We start from the raw sequence: 22,128 nt of genomic DNA, 5'->3' as shown, positions 1-22,128 counted from the left end.
AGATAGGTGTGACTACTATATTAGTCCACTTACGATTGCTTAACATAGCGCTACATTGTCTTATGACAAACTAACATAACCATACTAATTACTAACTTTAATTTGAGCATTTAATTTCTTGCCCTTTACATTTAATGCAATTTACTTTCTTGCTCATTTATTCATATTGCTTTTCACTTTGCTCACTTGAGCACATATTTTATGTTTATGTCAGTTTTTTTTTTGCTCATTTGAGCTCATTATTGTATATAAATATATTGTCGTCTTGTGATTGTTTTGTCTTTGTTTTGTGTGAACCTAATGCAAAAAGGAGAAAGGACTTAGAGTTAGGACATACCCATGCTTAAAGGAGTTCAAGAGCAACTAGGCCTCATGCCTTTAGAATGCTAAATTTGTTGAAGAGCAACTAGGCCTCATGCCTTTAGAATGCTAAATTTCAAAGTTGACTTCAAAGGACTTCCTTTTCAAAACTTATTCTTTGTCCATTCCTCTTATTGTGTTGTGAACTTTTTGATGTTTGCTCTTGTGTGATAGGGATTCCATCTTGAGATAGTAAAGAGGACCATTGTCATGAGTAGCCAAGTTAAGAGAGACAAGCCAAATGGAGATCCTAGGAGCTTGAATCCAAATTTTGATTGATTGCTTGATTGTTTACTAAGTCCAAAGGAAAGGAGCATCTTGAGTCATCTCTATGATTTCAAGAAAAGGAACTCCAAGGGTTTTATCTTCTCTCTTATCTTTGTATGTTGTAGGACTAGCCCTTCTCTTCTTCTCCCCACTCTAACCCAAGCTAAAATATTTTCTTCAACTTTGACTTTGTTTCAAACTAGAAACCTAGGCCTTATGCCTTTGACTTTTCAAACTCTTTTTATTAATACTCATTGTGAATGAACCTTAATCCAACTTTGACCTCATTTTGTAAATGAATCTAACTTGTAAATATAACTCATTTCAAGTTTGTCTTTTGTGGTTCCAATGGCCACCTTTGTTAAAACTTTTCAAAAACATTAGTCATAGGTTTGAGTTATCATAGTGGTTGATATAAATCTCACCTCATCCTTAGTGATTGGATTATAAGTCTTCCATGCTTATTATAGGGTTAACCCCTCACTAGTATGTTGAAGCTTTCCTCACATGGTGGATTGTTGGTTTAGGTTGAGTTTTCTCCCTTTGATAACAAAAGACCTTAAGGCTTTTGGTCAAATCAATTCACCAATCTTTGAGATTTTTACCCCGAACTACGAGGTTTTGGTCCTCCTTTGTGATGGTACGTAGGCAATGGGTCCATCCATTCAAACAATAAATTTGTAAATATAATCTATTCTCTTCTCACCCCTCCAATCTTTTGCACATATTTTCACAAATACCAACCTACAACACATATTTTGAAAAAGGGTTCCCTTAGAGTACTAAGGATGTTTTGGGTGCGTAAAACCTTCCCATTTCATAACCAACCCCCTTACCCAGATCTCTGACATTTTTATTAGTTTTTGATTTGATAAAACTTCTTACTTGGCGTTTGTTCGCTTTTTAGCCTTTCCTTTGGATAAATAAAAGTGCGGTGGCAACTCGAATTGTATGTTTACTTTTGGTTTAGTCAATAAACCTAAAGGTAACGAAAACCCCGCTACAAAAAAGTGGCGACTCTGCTGGGGATGGACATATTCTTCCTAGTGGGTTTAGCCTACTTTTTTCTTATGTGTGTTGTATGTTTATATTTATTGGTGACATACTTTTGTGCAAATTTGGGATGATTGTATTGTTTGTAATGCATGAATTGCTTGATATATTAATTGCTTATGTGCTTGGTGGTCTCTTGTGAGATGAGTTATATACCCGAACTCGAGTGCACTTATGATAGGAGAATGGCATAGTCTTGTTAACTTGTGTGGAGTTATTCCTTAGCAAGTTAACTTGCAAGCCCATTCACTTGGTGGAGGTCTTGTTGGGATCAATAATGTCACACGAGTAGTCGTGGTTAGGCATTACTATTTCCAATATAAACCTTAGAAGCCAAGGACCTTAGATACCTAGCCGATCTTGGCCTATTTTAGGACGTAGTGCGAAGGTCGTTCAAGTGTAAGATTTGATACGATTGTTACGTGATACTACACTCATAAGAGTCCCTCTTGAGAATATTTTTGGAATACGAGTAGTCGTTTTATCCGATAATATCCGAAAGATGAGATGATGACTATGGGGACCTTTTTAGAACATGATTGTCAGGTTTAACCATAGTACACTCCCTTTGGGTGGTTCTTAACCGAGACTCCATGCCCGGGACTCTCAACAAACCCTTGATTCGCGGTTGATCCGTTCTCGTATATCCACAATATCAATGGAACTTGGGTGTTGATAAGGTGTAAACCATAATCCACCAAAATGGATGATTGATATTGATAATGACTTGAGCCATCCCATGACCTTTGTGTGGTGTAACTTACTTGATCCTTGAGTGTGACTGTTGCATCCATGAATTCATGCATTCATATGCATCCATATCATCAACAATGAAAATTTTCAAGGAACTTAAGAGGTTTTTTTGCAAATTTTCAGACATGGATAAGCAAAGAAGGAATACAAAGAAGTACAGTTTCAGACAACCCGACTTGAAAGAGTTAAGGAGTTTGACATCTTATGTATTAGAGCCTTTGGAATTCAAAGCTCGCCATGGGAAGCTTCTGTCTATTCTTTCTACCAAGGTGGATGAAGGTCTGATGAGTGTGTTGGTGCAGTTCTATGATCCTCTGTATCGGTGCTTCACTTTTCCGGATTTCCTGCTTTTGCCTACACTCGAGGAGTATGCCTATTATATGGGTATACCTATTCTTGATCAGTTGCCGTTCAGTGGCTTATAGAAGATTCCGTCTTCTCAAGAAATTACTGATATGCTTCATGTGGATGTATCTGACATTGTTGCTCATATGACTACCAAAGGTGGAATTCAAGGTCTCCCATCTTATTTTCTCATTGCCAAAGCTACTTTGTTTGGGAAGGCCATGAGTGAGGACGCTTTTGAAGCCATATTTGTACTACTCATCTATGGGCTAGTGTTATTTCCCAACATCGACAATTTTGTGGATGTGAACGCTATTAGGATTTTCTCTTCTCTTAATCCCGTTCTGACTCTGTTGGGTGACACTTATTTCTCTTTGCATATGAGGAATGCAAAAGGTGGTGGTTCCATTGTGTGATGTCTGCCTCTGTGTACAAGTGGTTTATTTCGCACTTGCCTCAGACGCTTGCCTTCAAGGAGAATAAGGGATGTCTACGGTGGTTCACGAGACTTATGTCTCTCACTAATGATGATATCTCTTGGTATAATCGTGTTTATGATGGCATCCAGGTTATTGATTCTTGTGGTGATTTCTCCAATGTGCCTCTTCTTGGTACATGTGGTGGAATTAACTACAATCTTGCTTTGGCTCGCCGTCAGCTTGGGTTCCCCTTAAAGGATAAACCTAACAACATTTTGTTGGAAGGTGTGTTCTTTCGAGAGGATAAAGATCCCCAAAACTTGAAGGATAGGATGGTCCGCGCCTGGCGCAAAGTTCATAGGAAAGGGAGGAATGAGCTTGGTCCGAAGAATTGTATTGCTTTGGAACCCTACACCGCTTGGGTGAGGAAGAGAGCTCTTGAGTACCGCATGCCATACGATTATCCGAGACCTACCCCTATGGTTATGGTTGGGCCTTCAACCCTCCCTAACCAAGGAGTAGAGGAGTTGAGAGATGAAGGTCAGTCGCGTGCATGGGTTCGTGAGCGTGAGGAACTTCTTCAGCAGCTCAAAGATAAGGATGCAGTGATAGAATTTCTAGAGCATCAGGTTATTGATGAGCCTGATGATGTGGTTACTTCTATTCTTCCTTATTCATCTAGGTTCTGGAAGAGGAAGTATGATCAGCTCGCCAAGGAGAAGGCCGATATGGAAGTAGCTTATGAGAGAGAGGTGAAGAGGCTTCGTGCAGCTTATCTTCCGATCTCGAAGGCTTTGGACGATTGTTTCTAGGGCTCCATAGGATGTTCCTTCTCCTTTTCTCTTATATTGTATTTGGTTACCAAAACTGTATTAATTCTTTGGTGTAAAAAGCTTCCAAATATTATATTGCTAAGAGTATTCCATATATGTCTCAAAATTTTCAAATATTTGCAAATAGATCTCTATAAAGTTCCTCTGATTAAAAACAAACCATATGCACAAACATTGCATGCATCATATGCATAAGCAGGTTTTGTTTCCGAGCTCTTGATCAGTGGTCTAACTCTTTGCTCTTCATTTATTTTGAAGACAAGCTGACGCACCGGTATAATACTAGAGTCAATCATCCGAGGATAAAGGAGCATCTAGAGAAAGAAAACAGGGACTTAAAGGAAGAGATTGTTAGGCTGACTGTCGTGATGGAGTCAGTTCTGGCCGCACAAAGCCAAGCTTCGCCAACTCTTGCAACTCCTCCCGCAAGGACTGTCATATCTGAGATAGCGACTTCAACTGTGCCTGCTGCAACAGCCCACTTTGCTCCGATTATGCCAGCTGGGTTCCCTTAGGGAATTCCTTCTAATTTCGTACCAGAGGGTTTTTCTCCTACTCTTGCCTCCATGCCGACATCTAGCCCGGTCCTATCTGTTCCACCTCCCGTTATGCACACCCTTCCCCATGTTGAAGACACCATCTATCACTCTGAGCCATTTGAGGGCCTGGATGTGTATGAGAAGATGGATGAAATGAAAGATCAATTCCTTGAGTTGCACAAGGAACTGAAGACTTTGAGGGGTAAGGACCTCTTTGGGAAAAGTGCTGCTGAGTTGTGCCTAGTGCCCAACATGAAGATCCCTGTTAAATTCAAAGTGCCTGACTTTGAGAAGTATAAGGGAAACACATGCCCACTTAGCCATCTTGTGATGTATGCTCACAAGATGTCAACACAGACTGACAACGACCAACTATTGATTCACTACTTTCAGGATAGCTTGACAGGTGCTGCGCTCCGGTGGTATATGGGGCTGGAAAGTGCAAGCATCCGCACTTTCAACGATCTAGGCGAGGCCTTTGTTAAGTAGTATAAATATAATGTGGATATGGCTCTAGATAGGGACCAATTGAGGGAAATGTTGCAGAAGGATAAGGAGACCTTCAAGGAATACGCCCAGAGATGGCGAGAACTGGCAGCTCAGATAGTGCCACCCCTAGAAGAGAAGGAGATGACAAAGATCTTCTTGAAGACTTTGAGCTCTTTCTATTATGAAATAATGATTGCCAGTGCTCCCTCAGACTTCACCGAAATGGTGAATATGGGGATGAGATTAGAAGAAGGGGTCCGTGAAGGACGTTTATCTAGAGATGATGGTTCCTCAGCAAAGAAGTATGGAAGCTTTTCTAGGAAGAAGGAGGGAGAGACCCATGTTGTGTCCTCTCACATTAAAATAAGGCCCTCTGTAAGGAGGAAGGATGTGCATCCAGCCGTCAACCAATACCAGGTGGCTCATATAGCACCTGCTTTCAGAGAAGTTCATCAACAACAACAACATCGTCAACAACAATAGGCCTACCAGCCTCGCAATAATAATAACACCAGCACCAGCAACTACGAGAGGAAGAGGGTAACTTTTGACCCAACTCCGATGACATATGCTAAGCTTTATCCTTTCTTGATAGATAGGAAGCTGATAACTCCACAAGATCCTCTTGTTGTACTAACCAACCCTCAGTGGTGGTATAAGCCCGAGCTTCAATGTGTGTATCATTCCGGTGCTCCCGGACATGACGTGGAGAACTGTTACCCATTGAAGACCAAGGTGCAAGACCTTGTGAGAAGTTGGATATTGTTTTTTGAGGACGTAGGTCCAAATGTGAAGAAGAACCCATTGCCCGAGCATGGGAAGGCAACTGTTAATATGGTCCAGGGATGCCCTGGAAAATATAAAGTCCTTTATGTGAATGACATAAGGCAATCTTTGGTCGAGATGCATAAGTTGTTGTGTGAACACAGCCATTACGAGCATGACCATGATAGGTGCCAGGTGTGCACTATCAATGAGAGAGGATGTCGTCAGGTGAGAAAGGACATCCAAGAGATGATTGATCAAGGGATGATTGAGATATTTTAGAATCGTAATGAGGATGAAGTGGAGTAATTACTCTTGTATTTAAAATTCTTGAGCCTTTTGTTGTCAAGTATGATGGCAGCAAGAAGAAGGTATCACCAGCTCTTGTGATTAAGCCAGCGGGTCCTGTCCCGTATGTATCAGACAAAGTTGTTCCCTACCGATATAACGCAGTCATGCTGGAAGATGGAAAGGAGGTGTCGTTGCCCTCAACTTCTGTTGTAAGCATTTCAGATGTCAGTGGAGTGACCCGTAGTGGTCGTGTTTTCTCGGCTCAGCCGAAATCCCACGAAGATGTCATGAAGAGAACTGTTGTTAATCCTGCCAGTCCTGTGGGGACTTCTTCTTCAAATGATTATATTCTTGTTGTGAATGGTGTTGACCCTATTGCTGTTAAGAATAATAATACTCCTGTCCTGGTTGGCCAATCTGGCATTTTAAAAGAGGATGGTGGTGAGATGTTGAGACTCATCAAAAGGAGTGAATATAATGTTGTTGATCAGCTGCTACAAACTCCATCAAAGATATCTGTCTTATCTTTGTTGATGAATTCTGAGCCACACCGCGAAGCTTTGCAGAGGGTGTTGGACGTGGCATACATGGACCATGATGTCACAATAGAGAAGTTTGATAGCATTGTTGCAAATATAACCGCTTGCAACAACTTGAGCTTCTGTGATGCTGATCTTCCCGGGGAGGGAAAGGACCATAATTTGGCTTTACACATTTCAATGAACTGTAAGGATGATTCCTTTTCCAATGTGTTGGTGGACACAAGATCATCACTTAATGTGTTTCCAAAATCCACTCTTGCTAAACTTTCGTATCAGGGGCCTCCCATGAGGTAAAGTGGAGTGGTAGTGAAGTCGTTTGATGGATCGCGCAAAACCGTGATCAGTGAATTAGAACTCCCGATCAAGATTGGACCTAGTGATTTTCAGATCACTTTTCAGATCATGGATATTCATCCGTCTTACAATTATTTTCTTGGCAGACCATGGATTCACGAGGCAGGCGCCGTGACATCCACCCTACACCAAAAGTTGAAGTTTGTGAAGAACAAGAAGTTGGTGGTGATAGGGGGAGAGAAGGCTCTCTTGGTCAGTCATTTATCTTCCTTCTCCTATATTGATGCTGAGGATGAGGTTGGAACACCGTTCCAAGCCTTGTCTATTGCTGAGCCTTCGAGGAAAGGACTTTCTTCATTTATCTCCTATAATGATGCGAAGTTGGCCATTGAGCATGGTGCAACTACTGGTTTGGGGAAAATGATTAGGTTGGGAGATAACAAGTCCCGAGCTGGCATATGGTATTCTTCTAGTGTTTCCAATGATCGTGGGTTGTTCCAGAGTGGAGGTTTCATCCACACCATTGAAGATCAGGAAGTTGTTGCCATTGTTGAAGATGATGAAGAGGAAGACCTTGGAAACTTTGTCGTACCTGGAGGAATCTGCAATAATTGGGTCGCTGTTGATGTTCCGAAAGTTATCCATAAGTCAATGTAATGTGTTCATTTTGTTCAAAAACCCTTCTCCCATGCCAAAAGGATAAGTGAAGACATTGTTGGCATAATTTGATTAATACAATGATATTCATTCAATAATCACATGTTAAATGTTTATTTTTTCAAATTATTTTTCCTTTTTTCTTTTTGCATGAAATTGGTGATCACTATAAAACCCTAAAAAGAGAATAAAATCAATCTTTTCATCTGCATAATGATTTTCCTTATTTGAATTTTGAAATCTCTTTTACTCTCAAAATCATTATGCAGGTTAATCAAACCCATTGAACATAATGATCCAACACCATCTCCCAACTTTGAGTTCCCTGTATTTGAGGCAGAAGAAGATGATGTTGAAGAGATTCCTGATGAGATTACCCGTCTGCTTGAGCACGAGGAGAAAATCATTCAGCCGCATCTTGAGAATCTGGAAACAGTCAACTTGGGGTCTGAAGACTGCGTTCATGAAGTAAAGATTGGGTCACTCCTTGAAGATTATGTTAAGAAGGGGTTGATTGAGTTGCTACGAGAATATGTCGACGTCTTTGCCTGGTCGTATAAAGACATGCCAGGTCTAGATATTGATATCATGCAACATTTCTTGCCATTTAAGCCTGAGTGTGTGCCTGTGAAGCAAAAGCTAAAAAGAACTCATCCTGATATGGCAGTGAAGATTAAAGAAGAAGTTCATAAGCAAAACAACTTGGTTACATTCTAAACTTATAACAATTTGGATTATAGAACGGCGGTAATAGCAACCAATCTCTGTGGATACGATATTAAAATATTTGTCGAAATTATACTTTTCAACATTACTCCTATGGATTCTTCAGTTTCTCCTGATTTCTTTTCCTTCGTGGCAATCATTCACCATGAAGATTTTATTTTGCATGCATACATTTGCATCATGAGGTCTCTTAGGAACCAAAATTCGTCTCTTTGTTATTATTTAAGCCCATTCTACCTCGTTGAAACGAAGATTTTAACCTTCATATCTCCGGCTAGAATGACCTTAAATAGGGGCATCTGTAAGACCCTAATTTTGACCCTAAGATCCCTCATGGCATCATATTATTGCTCAGTGCATTGCCTCAAGGATCATAGCATGTTTGGCTCCTTAACCCTAGGGTTGGGACTTGTGTGAGTGGGTTGAGACCACCAAGCATGCTTGTATTGTATATTATTGCTTTTCTTATTTTGATTACTAACCAAAAGCAGAAAATATGTCACTAACTCTTTTTGTTTTAAAGCTTAAGTGATCATGTGCTCCCATGCTTCTAGGAGGCTCCTAAGCTCAATGAAGTGGCTAGATGAAGATGAGAAAAAGCATGACAATGGTCCACAAATCTCCTAATCATCATATATTTCTCCCAAGTATCTCAATTTTCCAATTTGATCAAGATAACCCAAAGGGCTTGAGGATTGATTCCCAAGGAAACCCTAATTCAACTGTGCCTTGACTGTGCCTTGCTCATGAAGCAACCTCAACCTATGATAAAATTTAATCAAGGTAACTTATTTAATTCATTATTTTATGCATATATGAGCCTATGTGAGGTTCCTCAATCATTCATTCATCAAGATTTGAAGTTTGGCCTTGAGAAGTTGACCAGTTAAGTCATCTGACTAAACTGAAGATCACTGAGATACAACTTTTGATGTGTTTGTCAAATGAAGAGGACCCCAAGAGTAAAACTGTTCTTAAAAACCATATGAACAACTTTAATGTTCATCAAAAATCCATTTTAAACTTGTAAGGTCATCATTCATTTAAAAACATTATAGGTCATTTTGACTGAAACCCTAATTTTGGGTCAACTTCCCAAGGTCCTAACTTCCTTAATGTTTATGATTTTGAGGTGAGACCAAATGCATTGGAAAGCTTAAGATGTCTACTTCAAATGTTATGTTGGACAAAATTTCATAATCCTAAAAGATACATGTGATAATACAAAACATTATAGGTCACTTTGGACCTAAGTCATTGAATTTGAAAAATGCCCAACTTCAAATGCCCATAACTTTCACATGAAAAATCCAAATGATGCAAATTTTGAGTCTAAATTGATCATATTGAAAATATCTACAACTTTATTGTTGAAGGTTTTTCCATTTGAAGCTTGCATAATAGAAACAGCGTGGCTTGAAGATGCTTGCTTTTGGTGAAATTTTCAAAAGGGAACTTAAACATGTTTTGTACCCAAACTTTCACAGCCAGTTTTCAAAAATTTCCAATTGCCAAATGAATTTTTGCCCAACATGACTTTTGTTCCTTATTTCAAGGACTTTCCAACCAATACTCACATTACTATTTTGGACTTTCCATGTGTGAGTTTCGAAGAGCTTTCTATTTAGGTCCATTTTTGCATTTCATGTTATAACTTCATGTGCAAGCAAATGCCAATCCAATTGCACGTCCAATTCAATTCCATTTGAGTTAAGCATGGATTATCACCCATCATTGGGCCTTACATGCGCCTGTACAGGCCCATGCAAGGAGGATTCAAATTTCATGCACACGAGGGAACCATGCCTTGCATCACATTTCAGTTATAAATAAGTGCTCATTCTCATTCAATTGGCAACCAAGTGGAGATCTGAATCACTGCTGAATTGAAATCTCAACCCTCACTAAAGGAATTTTCAGTTTTCTCTTTCTCTTTCAAGCTTGAAATTCAACATCATTAGTTGATTTTCAAAGCTCAATTCCTTAACCTATCATCATCATCACACTTCCAAAGCAAAAGCAGATCAAGATCTTGAAGAATTCGTGCCATTTGAAGCTTGACTTCAGAGGTAGAACCTCAAACTTTTTGGATCTAGATCTTTCTATACAATGTGAATTTCTTTGGTTTGTGTGGTTTTTTGAAGTCCTCTCAAATGAGGCAGGCTAGTGGTGGTCTTAATTGTTCAAATTGTGCCATTTCAGTTGACACACCATGATTTTCAAGCTCACATTTCTCTCTAAATAGGAATTGTGAGGATGATCCATGGTTACAGTGGTGATGTACATCACCTCAACTTCATTTTGATGCCTTCATTTTTCATTTTCGTTACAATTTGTTTTCCTGTGCGTGGTGGCCGGAAATGGTTAGATCACCAGAGAAGATGGTGGTTTCCACCACCATCCCCACGTGGTAGCATCCTAGCCTTTGGATCGTGCCTCAACGTTTTAATCTTGGTCATTCCATGTGCTGGCTTATTTTAAATCATTGTGATGCGCGCTTGACTCCACCATACCATGCGTTCGCGCCTCGGAGCCGTTTGATCATGCCACGTCAATTAATGAAATGATCTGATAGCGCTGGATTTTTCTATTTTTCTTATTTTCTGTTCATTTCATTTAATTCCTTTTATTTTCAAAAATTCATAAATATTTTATTTGAAGTCACAAAAATATGAGACCAATGCCAAAAAAATTCTTGAAAAATCTAGTTTCATATTTTGATTTTTAATTATTTTTGTGACTTTATTTAATATTTTTTGTGAATTATTTGATTTTTAATAGTTTTAATTCATTTTTAAATACTTTCTGATATTTGAAAAATCCAAAAATATATTTCTAACACCTATGGATCATGATAAGTCAATGAAAAATAGTTTCATCAATTTCTTATTTGATTTGAGATTTATTTGAGATTTTAGTTCATATTGTGTTTTTTTTATTGTTTTTAAATAGTTTCTTATTTCAAAAATTATTGAGAAAATTTGTCAAAGTTTGTTTGACCATGTTAGACCTATGAGAATTTAATTGGACTTGTTGAAGTTGATTTGAATTAAATTTGAGGTTTGATCATATTTTGTTTATTTTATTTTGCATTTATTTTTAATTCAAAAATACCAAAAAATTATGGATGACTTGTTGACTTGTAATCTTCATTTCTTTTCTGTTTGGCATTGATTGGTGATGATTTGATTCACATTTGATCATTTGTGTTTGATTCTTGAATTCTCTTTCCATCCATTTCATCTTCATCCCTTTCTTTTCATAATTTGGCCAATGAGTTAATGTCTTATGGTTAGTCTTGACAAATGAGAGGTTTAACCTTCTTTGATCCAAACCAAACTCCACTTGATCCAAGATCAAGTGAGTTGTTTTGTGTCCAAGATAGGTTGCTTCTTGGTCAAGCAAAAACCCTAAAGTCCATACAAGGCCCTTCCCCTTTTGTTTTGGCATGGCAAATTTTAGGAGCTTCGCTTACTAGTCATGATCTCTAACTTGTGTTTATTTGCCTATAGTTTTATTGACCGGCCTCAGATAGGTGTGACTACTACATTAGTCCACTTACGATTGCTTAACATAGCGCTACATTGTCTTATGACAAACTAACATAACCATACTAATTACTAACTTTAATTTGAGCATTTAATTTCTTGCCCTTTACATTTAATGCAATTTACTTTCTTGCTCATTTATTCATATTTCTTTTCACTTTGCTCACTTGAGCACATATTTTATGTTTATGTCAGTTTTCTTTTGCTCATTTGATCTCATTATTGTATATAAATATATTGTTGTCTTGTGATTGTTTTGTCATTGTTTTGTGTGAACCTAATGCAAAAAGGAGAAAGGACTTAGAATTATGACATACTCATGCTTAAAGGAGTTCAAGAGAAACTAGACCTCATGCCTTTAGAATGTTAAATTTGTTGAAGAGCAACTAGGTCGCATGCCTTTAGAATGCTAAATTTCAAAGTTGACTTCAAAGGACTTCCTTTCCAAAACTTATTCTTTGTCCATTCCTCTTATTGTGTTGTGAACTTTTTGATGTTTGCTCTTGTGTGATAGGGGTTCCATCTTGAGATAGTAAAGAGGATCATTGTCATGAGTAGCCAAGTTAAGAGAGACAAGCCAAATGGAGATCCTAGGAGCTTGAATTCAAATTTTGATTGATTGCTTGATTGTTTACTAAGTCCAACGGAAAGGAGCATCTTGAATCATCTCTATGATTTCAAGAAAAGGAACTCCAAGGGTTTTATCTTCTCTCTTATCTTTGTATGCTTTAGGACTAGCCCTTCTCTTCTTCTCCCCACTCTAACCCAATCCAAAATCTTTTCTTCAACTTTGACTTTGTTTCAAACTAGAAACCTAGGTCGTATGCCTTTGACTTTTCAAACTCTTTTTATTAATACTCATTGTGAATGAACCTTAATCCAACTTTGACCTCATTTTGTAAATGAATCTAACTTGTAAATATAACTCATTTCAAGTTTGTCTTTTGTGGTTCCAATGGCCACCTTTGTTAAAAGTTTTCAAAAACATTAGTCATAGGTTTGAGTTATCATAGTGGTTGGTATAAATCTCACCTCATCCTTAGTGATTGGATTATAATTCTTCCATGCTTATTATAGGGTTAACCCCTCACTAGTATGTTGAAGCTTTCCTCACATGGTGGATTGTTGGTTTAGGTTGAGTTTTCTCCCTTTGATAACAAAAGACCTTAAGGCTTTTGGTCAAATCAATTCACCAATCTTTGAGATTTTTACCCCGAATTACGAGGTTTTGATCCTCCTTTGTTATGGTACGTAGGCAATGGGTTCATCCATTCAAACAACAAATTTGTAAATATAATTTATTCTCTTCTCATCCCTCCAATCTTTTGCACATATTTTCACAAATACCAACCTACAACACATATTTTGAAAAAGGGTTCCCTTAGAGTACTAAGGATGATTTGGGTGCGTAAAACCTTCTCATTTCATAACCAACCCCCTTACCCAGATCTCTGACATTTTTATTAGTTTTTTATTTGATAAAACTTCTTACATGGCTTTTGTTCGCTTTTTAGCCTTTCCTTTGGATAAATAAAAGTGCGGTGGTGACTCGAATTGTATGTTTACTTTTGGTTTAGTCAATAAACCTAAAGGTAACGAAAAACCCCGCTACAGAAAAGTGGCGACTCTGCTGGGGATGGACATATTCTTCCTAGTGGGTTTGGCCTTCATTTTTTTTTGTGTGTGTTGTATGTTTACATTTATTGGTGACATATTTTTATGCAAATTTGGGATGATTGTATTGTTTATAATGTATGAATTGCTTGATATATTAATTGCTTGTGTGCTTGGTGGTCTCTTGTGAGATGAGTTTTATACCCGAACTCGAGTGCACTTATGATAGGAGAATGGCATAGTCTTGTTGACTTGTGTGGAGGTCTTGTTGGGATCAATAATGTCACACGAGTAGTCGTGGTTAGGCATTACTCTTTCCAATGTAAATCTTAGAAGTCAAAGATCTTAGATACCTAGCCCATCTTGGCCTATTTTAGGATGTAGTGCGAATGTCGTTCAGGTGTAAGATTTGATACGATTGTTACGCGATACTACACTCATAAGAGTACCTCTTGAGAATATTTTTGGAATACGAGTAGTCGTTTTATCCGATAATATCCAAAAGATGAGATGATGACTATGGGGACCTTTTTAGAACATGATTGTCAGGTTTAACCATAGTACACTCCCTTTGGGTGGTTCTTAACCGAGACTCCATGCTCGTGACTCTCAATAAACCCTTGATTCGCGGTTGATCTGTTCTCGTATATCCACAATACCAATGGAACTTGGGTGTTGATAAGGTGTAAACCATAATCCACCAAAATGGATGATTGATATTGATGATGACTTGAGCCATCCCGTGACCTTTGTGTGGTGTGACTTGCTTGATCCTTGAGTGTGATTGGTGCATCCATGCATTCATGCATTCATATGCATCCATATCATCAACAATGAAAATTTTCAAGGAACTTAAGAGGCTATGAATCCTTGGAGTGATCAATTGAGATGAAAATGGCTATGAATCCTTGGAGTTCTTGTTCACAAACAAAAGTTGAATCACTAACTCGATTTCAATGAAATCTTCAAGGAATTCTATGGAGTAGGGTTCTGAGTTTTCTTGGCAAGGCTTGGGCAAGGTGTGTGTATCATTTTTGAAGCAATGCACTTGTATTTATAGGCTATGGAATTCAGTTTTGAACCATTTCAAAATTGAGCCAAAATAGCAATGTTGTGCATGGGAATGGAATTAGGCCCAACCAATGATGCAATCCACTTCCAATTTGTATGCAATTGATGTTGAAGTCATTACATGGAAGCATTCAAATGCATTTAATCACTTGAGCGCAAAAGTTTCCAAAACAAACCAAACAAAATAGCCATACGCAAGTCCCTTAAATCATGTCCAAATAAAGTGATCTTGGATGCTTTGGAAAGGTGACATCAAGGGGAACAACTTTGATGTTGAAAACTTTTTCATTTGGAGCTTGGATAATGATGAATTTTTAGGTGGAGTATGGAGAAATCAAACATGATTGAAAATTTTCTAAGTACAAAGTCAAATGACCACTTCTTCCACCTTGAATAACGTTTTCTACGAGCTTCAAATAAAAATGGTTTCTTCACCAACGTCATAGATATTCCATTCCTATTCAGTTTGGTCACAAACTTGACATCATTTGAATTTGGCAGGAGGGAGTTATGGATTTTAGAAATTGAGGAAAATTGTTTGTTCAATGATGATAGCCCAAAATGACCTATAATGTTTCCTCTTGGCACATGCCCTTGCAAGTAGAATTTAACATTTCTCAAAGAATAAAAGTTGGATAAGACATCTTGAAATTGATCATGGAACTTGTATGACCTTCATATCATAAAAATTGAACAAGTTATGATCCTTGGAAGTTGACCTTCTAACTAGGGCACAAACAAAATGACCTATAATCTTTCACCATAAAAAATGACTTTCCCAGCAAACTTAACTCTTGATGTCAACATGAAAGTTGTTTGGAATGTCATATAGAGTAACTTTGCTCTTGAAATCATTTTCATATGACAAAAATTGTAGGAGATAGGGTCTAGGGAACCCCAGTTTTGACCAGTTGACTTTCTTCGGTCAACCTCCTTGAACCAACTTGCAAATTTGAAGTTATTTTGATCAATGGGACTCATGGAGGATCATATATACTTGAGATGATGTATCATGGAGTATCCCTTGATATCTTTGACCAATTGATGAAGAAACGTGTTGAGGAAGTCACAACAGATACCCAAATGAATTAGGACTTCCAAGGCACACAAGCTTCAAACTCTTGATGAACTTTTGATCAAAATGACAAATAATGAACATGGAGATTCATATATTATGCTTATAACCATTGTGAACCTTTCCTTGATTAATTTCTTGCATTGAGGATCTCAAACCCTATATATGAGCTTGATAGGGCACACAAATGGATGCACACACTACCTACAAAATAAATGAAATTACATATAGATATATTTTTGGTATTTTGGTTAGTAAACAAAAGAAAATAAAGTATCAATTGGTGCTTGGTGACCTCTCCTAATACAAACCCAATGAATGAGGGGTAAGGAGAATGTAAAGGTATGATCCCAAAGGCAATACAAATGATAAGATAGCATGAGGGATCTTAGGGTCAAAATAGGGGTCTTACAGAAGATTGAGATTGAGCAATTTTATGTGAGAGAGTGATTGTGATTTATGGAAAATGAATCGTGATCCTGATTTGGAGAGTGAGAGTTTGAATATATAGGAGTTAAGTGTAACAAATCGGGGCAGCTCGGTCAGAAAAGTTAGGGCAATTAACATAGTTAAATTTGCTTAGTGAAAATTGATTAGAGGTGTATTAACACTGTTAATTGTTAGTTTTTTCTGTTAAGGTTGGTTTGAATTCAGGTATTGAATTTGGTTATGTTAGTAATGCTTTCGGTTAATCAAATGGCTCTGTTAGTAATAGATGGTCTTAATGAGGTTAAATGGAATGAACTGGTTATATGCTCGATTGGAATTTGTAATTAACCTGTTAGAAAAAATGTCAATTTGGTTAGTATCAGTTAGATTGTGTTAGAATTTGGATGAAGTTAGTTAGTTAGTGAAATTAATTGTTGACAGTTTAGTGTAAGTTTGTTAACATGTTGGATTTGTTGTCTGGTATTATTTTCTGCTAGATAACCAGCAATCCCTTTGTTCCTTTTTGCAGCTGCTTCATCTGGAGCCATAAGTTCTATTTATTGGAGTTGGTTTCGATGTCCAAGTTATAGAGTATCTCCTAAACTGCTTAGTTTGGTGGCAAAAATATTAGTTTCATCGAATGGAAAAATAGCTCACCACATAATACACGCAAGCATTGTTTTTCATATGCTAAAACATAGAATCCAATTAACTCTCATATGTGTTCTCGTCGTCACGCCATTGCAAGCTCTGTTGTGCTGAGATACTGCAGTAATTCTTCGATTACATCTTTTGCATTTGTAACATCACACATGCCATAAAGCAAATCTAAAGCACGCCTCTGAATACTGATGTCATGATATTTCCACGAGGTAATAACTTGGGCCTGATGTCTTTTCCTTTTTTAACTGAAATTTGAGAACCATGTCCATCATCATATCTCCCAGCTTTCCAAAACTGTCTGTAAAGTGGCGCTGCACAAATGGATGATGCATAAGAAATGCCAGTATCATCAACTGGCACTTGCTTGTAGTCTGATTTTGCAGGTTTGAGGAACTGTACAAATTGGAGGAAAGACTTATCCAATATGATGACGAGCCGAGTATCACGAGGTGCATCGAAAATGTGTGATAAAATTGTTCAAGATGTTGGTGCTTTGATTGCTTCAGGAGTGCTGTTATCATGGCTCTTTCTCATAGTTGGAAATCTAGATGATGTGCTTGTTTCTACTTCCACTTCCATCACTTGAGACAACCTTAATGTAAGAAACATAACCAGAATTAGTATCATTAAATTTTTGAGAATATATGACACTGTCGAACAAGAAACAGTTCCTTGAACTTGTATGGAAGATCATTTCAAGACAAGAGCAATTTCCACAGTAAGATGTTTGACACCTGATCAAGTCGGTATTCGAATAGGGCGGAAGAAAATCAAGAGAAAAGTAACTAAGTCCATCATCAGCTTTCAGAAACTCAATAGACTTTTCTGATTTATCATCGCCACCAGGAGAAACAAAACCTAGTTTACAACTAGGGAGAAGAACAGAAGGACAGCTACAATTACCACTATTTGTGCATATGTTGTAAGGTTCACAAGGCTCTGACTGGCGTGCTAAAAGTTGGGGATGAGTCCAAACTGGAAGCACTGCCTTCAACATCATAGATTGGAGGGCCTTCACAAATATCTTGGCATTCTGTGGGAAAGGGCAATCACAACTTATAAGGGGTTGTGCAAGCAAGTGCTTTGTCGATAATATACAAGAGGAGGTCACTAGATGGTCCATGAGTTTACCATAGCTAGCACTAAAAATCCATGAATGGTCTATATCTTGGTTTTTATCAAGTGTTCACTAGTTCTATTAAAGAATGGAAAGTACTGTGATTTGAAAATGATATAAAGTTGAAGTGAATCGTTGTTGTGGTTTTCTTTTGTTTGAATTTGTCATGACTCGTTTGGGTTTGTAATGTAAAAGCAAAATAATCATTTAAAAACGCATTTGTTTCCTTTTATTCTCTTATACTAAAAATTAATTAAAATAAAACAAATTTGATATTTGAAATATAAATTCAAATATTGAAAATCTAAGTTTGATTAACTTTTTGATATAAGATAAAAATGTAATAAAAATGTTAAGAAAATGCAAGGGAACCTTGAATCAATTGTACATGAATTAGTAACAAAATTCATCTGAGTCAAACTTTGACCTTTTGACATTTATTTCAAAATATGAATGATAATGATGTAGACAAATCATAAACAGAGAATCAACTGCAAACAATCAAATCTTGGACTATTCATCCAACTGCATCTCTGAATGAGGTAGTGAAATGAATGATGAAATGTATGATCAAATGGAATGATCATGTTATGTTAGTGCAGATAAAAAAAATCAGGGTAAAATTTAGGATATGAAAGTTACTACAAATGTTAATTGGTGGATCCAATTAGAATACAGTTAGGGCTGTTAAAACTAGATTGGAGTTAAAAGGTTAGTTAAAGTGAAAACAGTTAGAAAAGTTAATGAATCTTGAACTGTTCTTGAATTATTTTTGGATAGTGAAACTATTATGATTAGTTTATGTCAGGAATTATTTGTAGAACTGTTAGAAATAATGTTATGCTTACATGAAGTCTTGGTGGAATTGTTAGTTAGTTGAATGATATTAGGTTGAAATGTTGATGAATTTAGAAAAATAACTAGCTAAGATCAGGATTAGGTAGTACTTAGCTTGTGTGATAGTTGGTTTGAATGTTTGACATGATGTATGTATGAAATTGAATGTATGCTTGCTTGACTAGTTTGGAAACTGATGGATGGTTTGCTTTGAAAGTATGTATATGAATGGTATGCTGATGATGTCTTATTGATTTGAAACCTCGCCTTGTTTGTTGCAGGTATGCACATAGGATGGCTTGGTATGCAAGGCTTGACCAATGTGTGAAATCAAGGCATGAATCAAGGAACAAGTGATGTCATATAAAAAAAGTCATGATAAAGCTTGAATACCAAGATCAGATGGCTTGTGAAAGAAGAAATTGTGGGAATTAGGTTCAGAAATAGGTAGATGACTTTGGTCAATTGTTTGACCAAAAAGTCAACAGTTGACCAAAAGTCAATTGTAGGTCAATAACATGTAATTTTGTAGATTTTGATTTTTGACTTTGTGTAATGAACTTGGATATTTTGAAATGAAAATGGCCTTTGAAAAATAAATTGTGACTTTTGAATGGTATATGTAATGAAATGGTTATTGAATTGAATTGTGATGCTTGTGTTTTAAGAAATGTTATTGCCCTTTACAAAGGGAATTTGAACTTGACCTTGTGTTGATTTTTGAATAGATCTTGACCTTTGAGTTTGAACATGAACCTTGAATCTTGTATGAACTGTAATGCCTTGTCTTGCATCTAAACCAAACAACTAAAGGACTAGTGGATTAAATGGGCTCATAAAGAGATTAATCAATCAGATACAATCTTCCATGGTTGACCATTACGATACTTGCAATCCTTGATTAAATCCAATACCAAGATGCAACCCACATGATCCATAGGTGTCAAAGATCAAGAATTAGGGTTTCATGGCCTTGAATTCAAGAGAATTGTCATCACTAGTCAATGTATCATAGGATGCCCTAGATTTGGATCTCAAGGAAACCCTGGTTCCATGTTGATCATAAACATCAAAAATCCTCTGAATCCATGAGTTTACTTCAAAAAATGAAATGGTAAAATGAATGTATTATGATGCTAATAAATATGCAGATGAACCATATACCAAAAGTCAGATGAAAGTGCAAAAGGGGAGGAAAATTTTTGGGGTATGACAACATCACAATCACAAACAGATCATTACAGAAAGGAAAAAATAAGAGAAATTCATATCAACCCCTAAGATGTTGATATAAGGGTAAGAAACCATCACTATCCTGTAAGCCTAAATTCACCTAAGTGTAGACAATCCCCCCTTACCTCAGATTGCAGTAAGGTTGATGCTCTAAGGAGTTCCTTGAATTCTGCTCTCCAACCTTGTACTTTTTCCTATGATTCTCCCAGATCCCTCATCCTCTTTTCATGTATGCTAGAAAACTCTCAAATATATAACTTTCCACTACCTTTTAGTATTTATATGAGCTAACTTCTCAAATTCACATTTTTCCCAATTAAATCTAAACCTCTCTCCTTTCACTTCAATCTCTCTTCTATTCACAAAAATGGCTCATCATCCCATTATTCAATTAAATTATTATTTAAATTAAATAAATATTCAACTTAAATAATTATTTAATCAGTATTATAGAATTTCTATTATTTTATCTTATTACAAAATAATTAACATGACTAATTATCTGTAATAACTCAAAAATATTATTATTTTATGTCCGTCCAAATCCCAGATTCCTGGCAATTAGTAAATTACTAAAATACCCATATACTCTGAAAACATAAAAATAAAAAATAACGAATAATTCACACCAACAATTAAATAATATATTCTATTTAAAAGTTGGGTTGTTACAACACATGTATCAATAATAGTAACCAGATGAATACTATTAATAAAACATGTACCTCAAATCAAGTTATCAGATGCAATAGTCTTTTCTCCACTCAAAGCATAAAATTTCCTTCCCGACTGAGCCTTCTTAGGTTTCTCACACTGAGTACTAATGTGACCCTGCTCTTCACAATTATACAAAGTCATATTATTTCTCCTACATTCAGCAGCTCGGCGACTTGGCTTCCCACAATTGAATCAATTCATAGTTGTGTTATTGCACTCAAAAATATGATGTCCAAACTCGCCACATTTGAAACATCTCACAAAAGTAGGAGCCATTCCCTAACTTCGCTCTTTCCCATATATAGTCTTCTGATAAGTCTTTTATTTCCCTTTATCAGTTGGAGCACTATATGATTTCCCACGACTTTGATCCTCTTCTTTCTTCTCACTAAGACTCTTATAGTGAGCAGATCGGTCTTTACTATCCTTATCATATATTATGGACTTATTCACCAGCACAGAAAACCAGTGAATCTCCTAATACCTAATACATTTCTTGATCTCGGGTCGCAAGCCATTCTCTAACTTGATACACTTAGACCCTTCAGCTGCCGCACTATTATAGTGTGGAAAAAACATCACCAGCTCTTCGAGCTTAGCAGCATACTCAACAACTGTCAAATTCCCTTATTTCAACTCGAGGAACTCGATCTCCTTCTTACTGCGCACGTCCCCTAGAAAGTACTTCTCTAGAAAATTAGTTTTGAATACATCCCAAGTAATCTCAGCACCCACAACCTCCATTTTCTGACGCGCATTATCCCACCAATATTCATCCTCCTCTGACAACATATAAGTATCGAACTGCACCTTCTAAATTTCAGTGCAATCCATCACTCAAAAAATCTTCTCAATCTCTCTAAGCCATGTTTGTGCACCCTCTGGATTATATCTGCCCTTGAAGGTCGGCAGATTGTTTCTTAAAAACTTACCAAATCCATAGAATTCATCGCTAGCCTGATCGTACTGACCCTACAGCGCCTGAGCCATCGCCTCCAAGGCATTAGCAATAGCTCTACCGTTTCTTCCTCCAACCATATCTTTGCACACTAGCAAACACACATTAGAAGAAATGTGTATCGATAGTGTTCATAAAGATGTCACATACTAGGGCATAAACAATATTACAAAGCCTGGCCAGATGGACCGATATGCTCTGACACCACTATTATCGCAGCAGAATTGATCAGAAAAAACAACTATTCTACTAAATAAGTTCAAATATAATCTTTATTTAAAATTAACCTCAATCCGGGAAATATTCCTTCAACATCAAAGCAACTCAAAACCACGAGTCATCACATTAATCTCGCAACAATAGCGCAAATAAAACAAGACATAACGTACGACCACCCATCGTTATAGATCAGAGCAAAAAAATATAATAACACATAAAACTGGAAAAGAACAATAGCCTCAACGTCATTCTTCAACTTAAAAACATTTATTCATCTACCTACTTGTTTGTACCCCAAGAAGGAGAACAAGTAC

At 37.0% G+C, this 22,128-nt stretch overlaps 1 protein-coding gene across 1 annotated transcript; it reads right to left on the bottom strand.

Annotated features, from left to right (window-relative positions):
• Positions 1–16,609: 16,609 nt before the first annotated feature.
• Positions 16,610–17,970, bottom strand: LOC127092912 (uncharacterized). Its single transcript, XM_051031802.1, has 2 exons — positions 17,468–17,970; positions 16,610–17,325 (listed from the first exon to the last, which is right to left on the bottom strand). The coding sequence occupies exons 1-2, from the start codon at positions 17,854–17,856 to the stop codon at positions 17,211–17,213; spliced, it is 504 nt and encodes a 167-aa protein (XP_050887759.1). The 5' UTR covers positions 17,857–17,970; the 3' UTR covers positions 16,610–17,210.
• Positions 17,971–22,128: the final 4,158 nt, after the last annotated feature.

Source organism: Lathyrus oleraceus, chromosome 6 (assembly GCF_024323335.1).
Source record: "Lathyrus oleraceus cultivar Zhongwan6 chromosome 6, CAAS_Psat_ZW6_1.0, whole genome shotgun sequence".
NCBI lineage: Eukaryota > Viridiplantae > Streptophyta > Magnoliopsida > Fabales > Fabaceae > Lathyrus > Lathyrus oleraceus.
Note: the sequence above shows the minus strand (reverse complement) of the source record. Positions and strands in the feature narration are given on the sequence as shown.

Coding starts and splice junctions, on each gene's coding strand:
- LOC127092912 (XM_051031802.1), bottom strand. CDS start 17,856: ATGGACCATCTAGTGACCTCCTCTTGTATATTATCGACAAAGCACTTG. Junction 17,326..17,467: donor TCGAATACCGACTTGATCAG/GTGTCAAACATC, acceptor TCTTACATTAAG/GTTGTCTCAAGTGATGGAAG.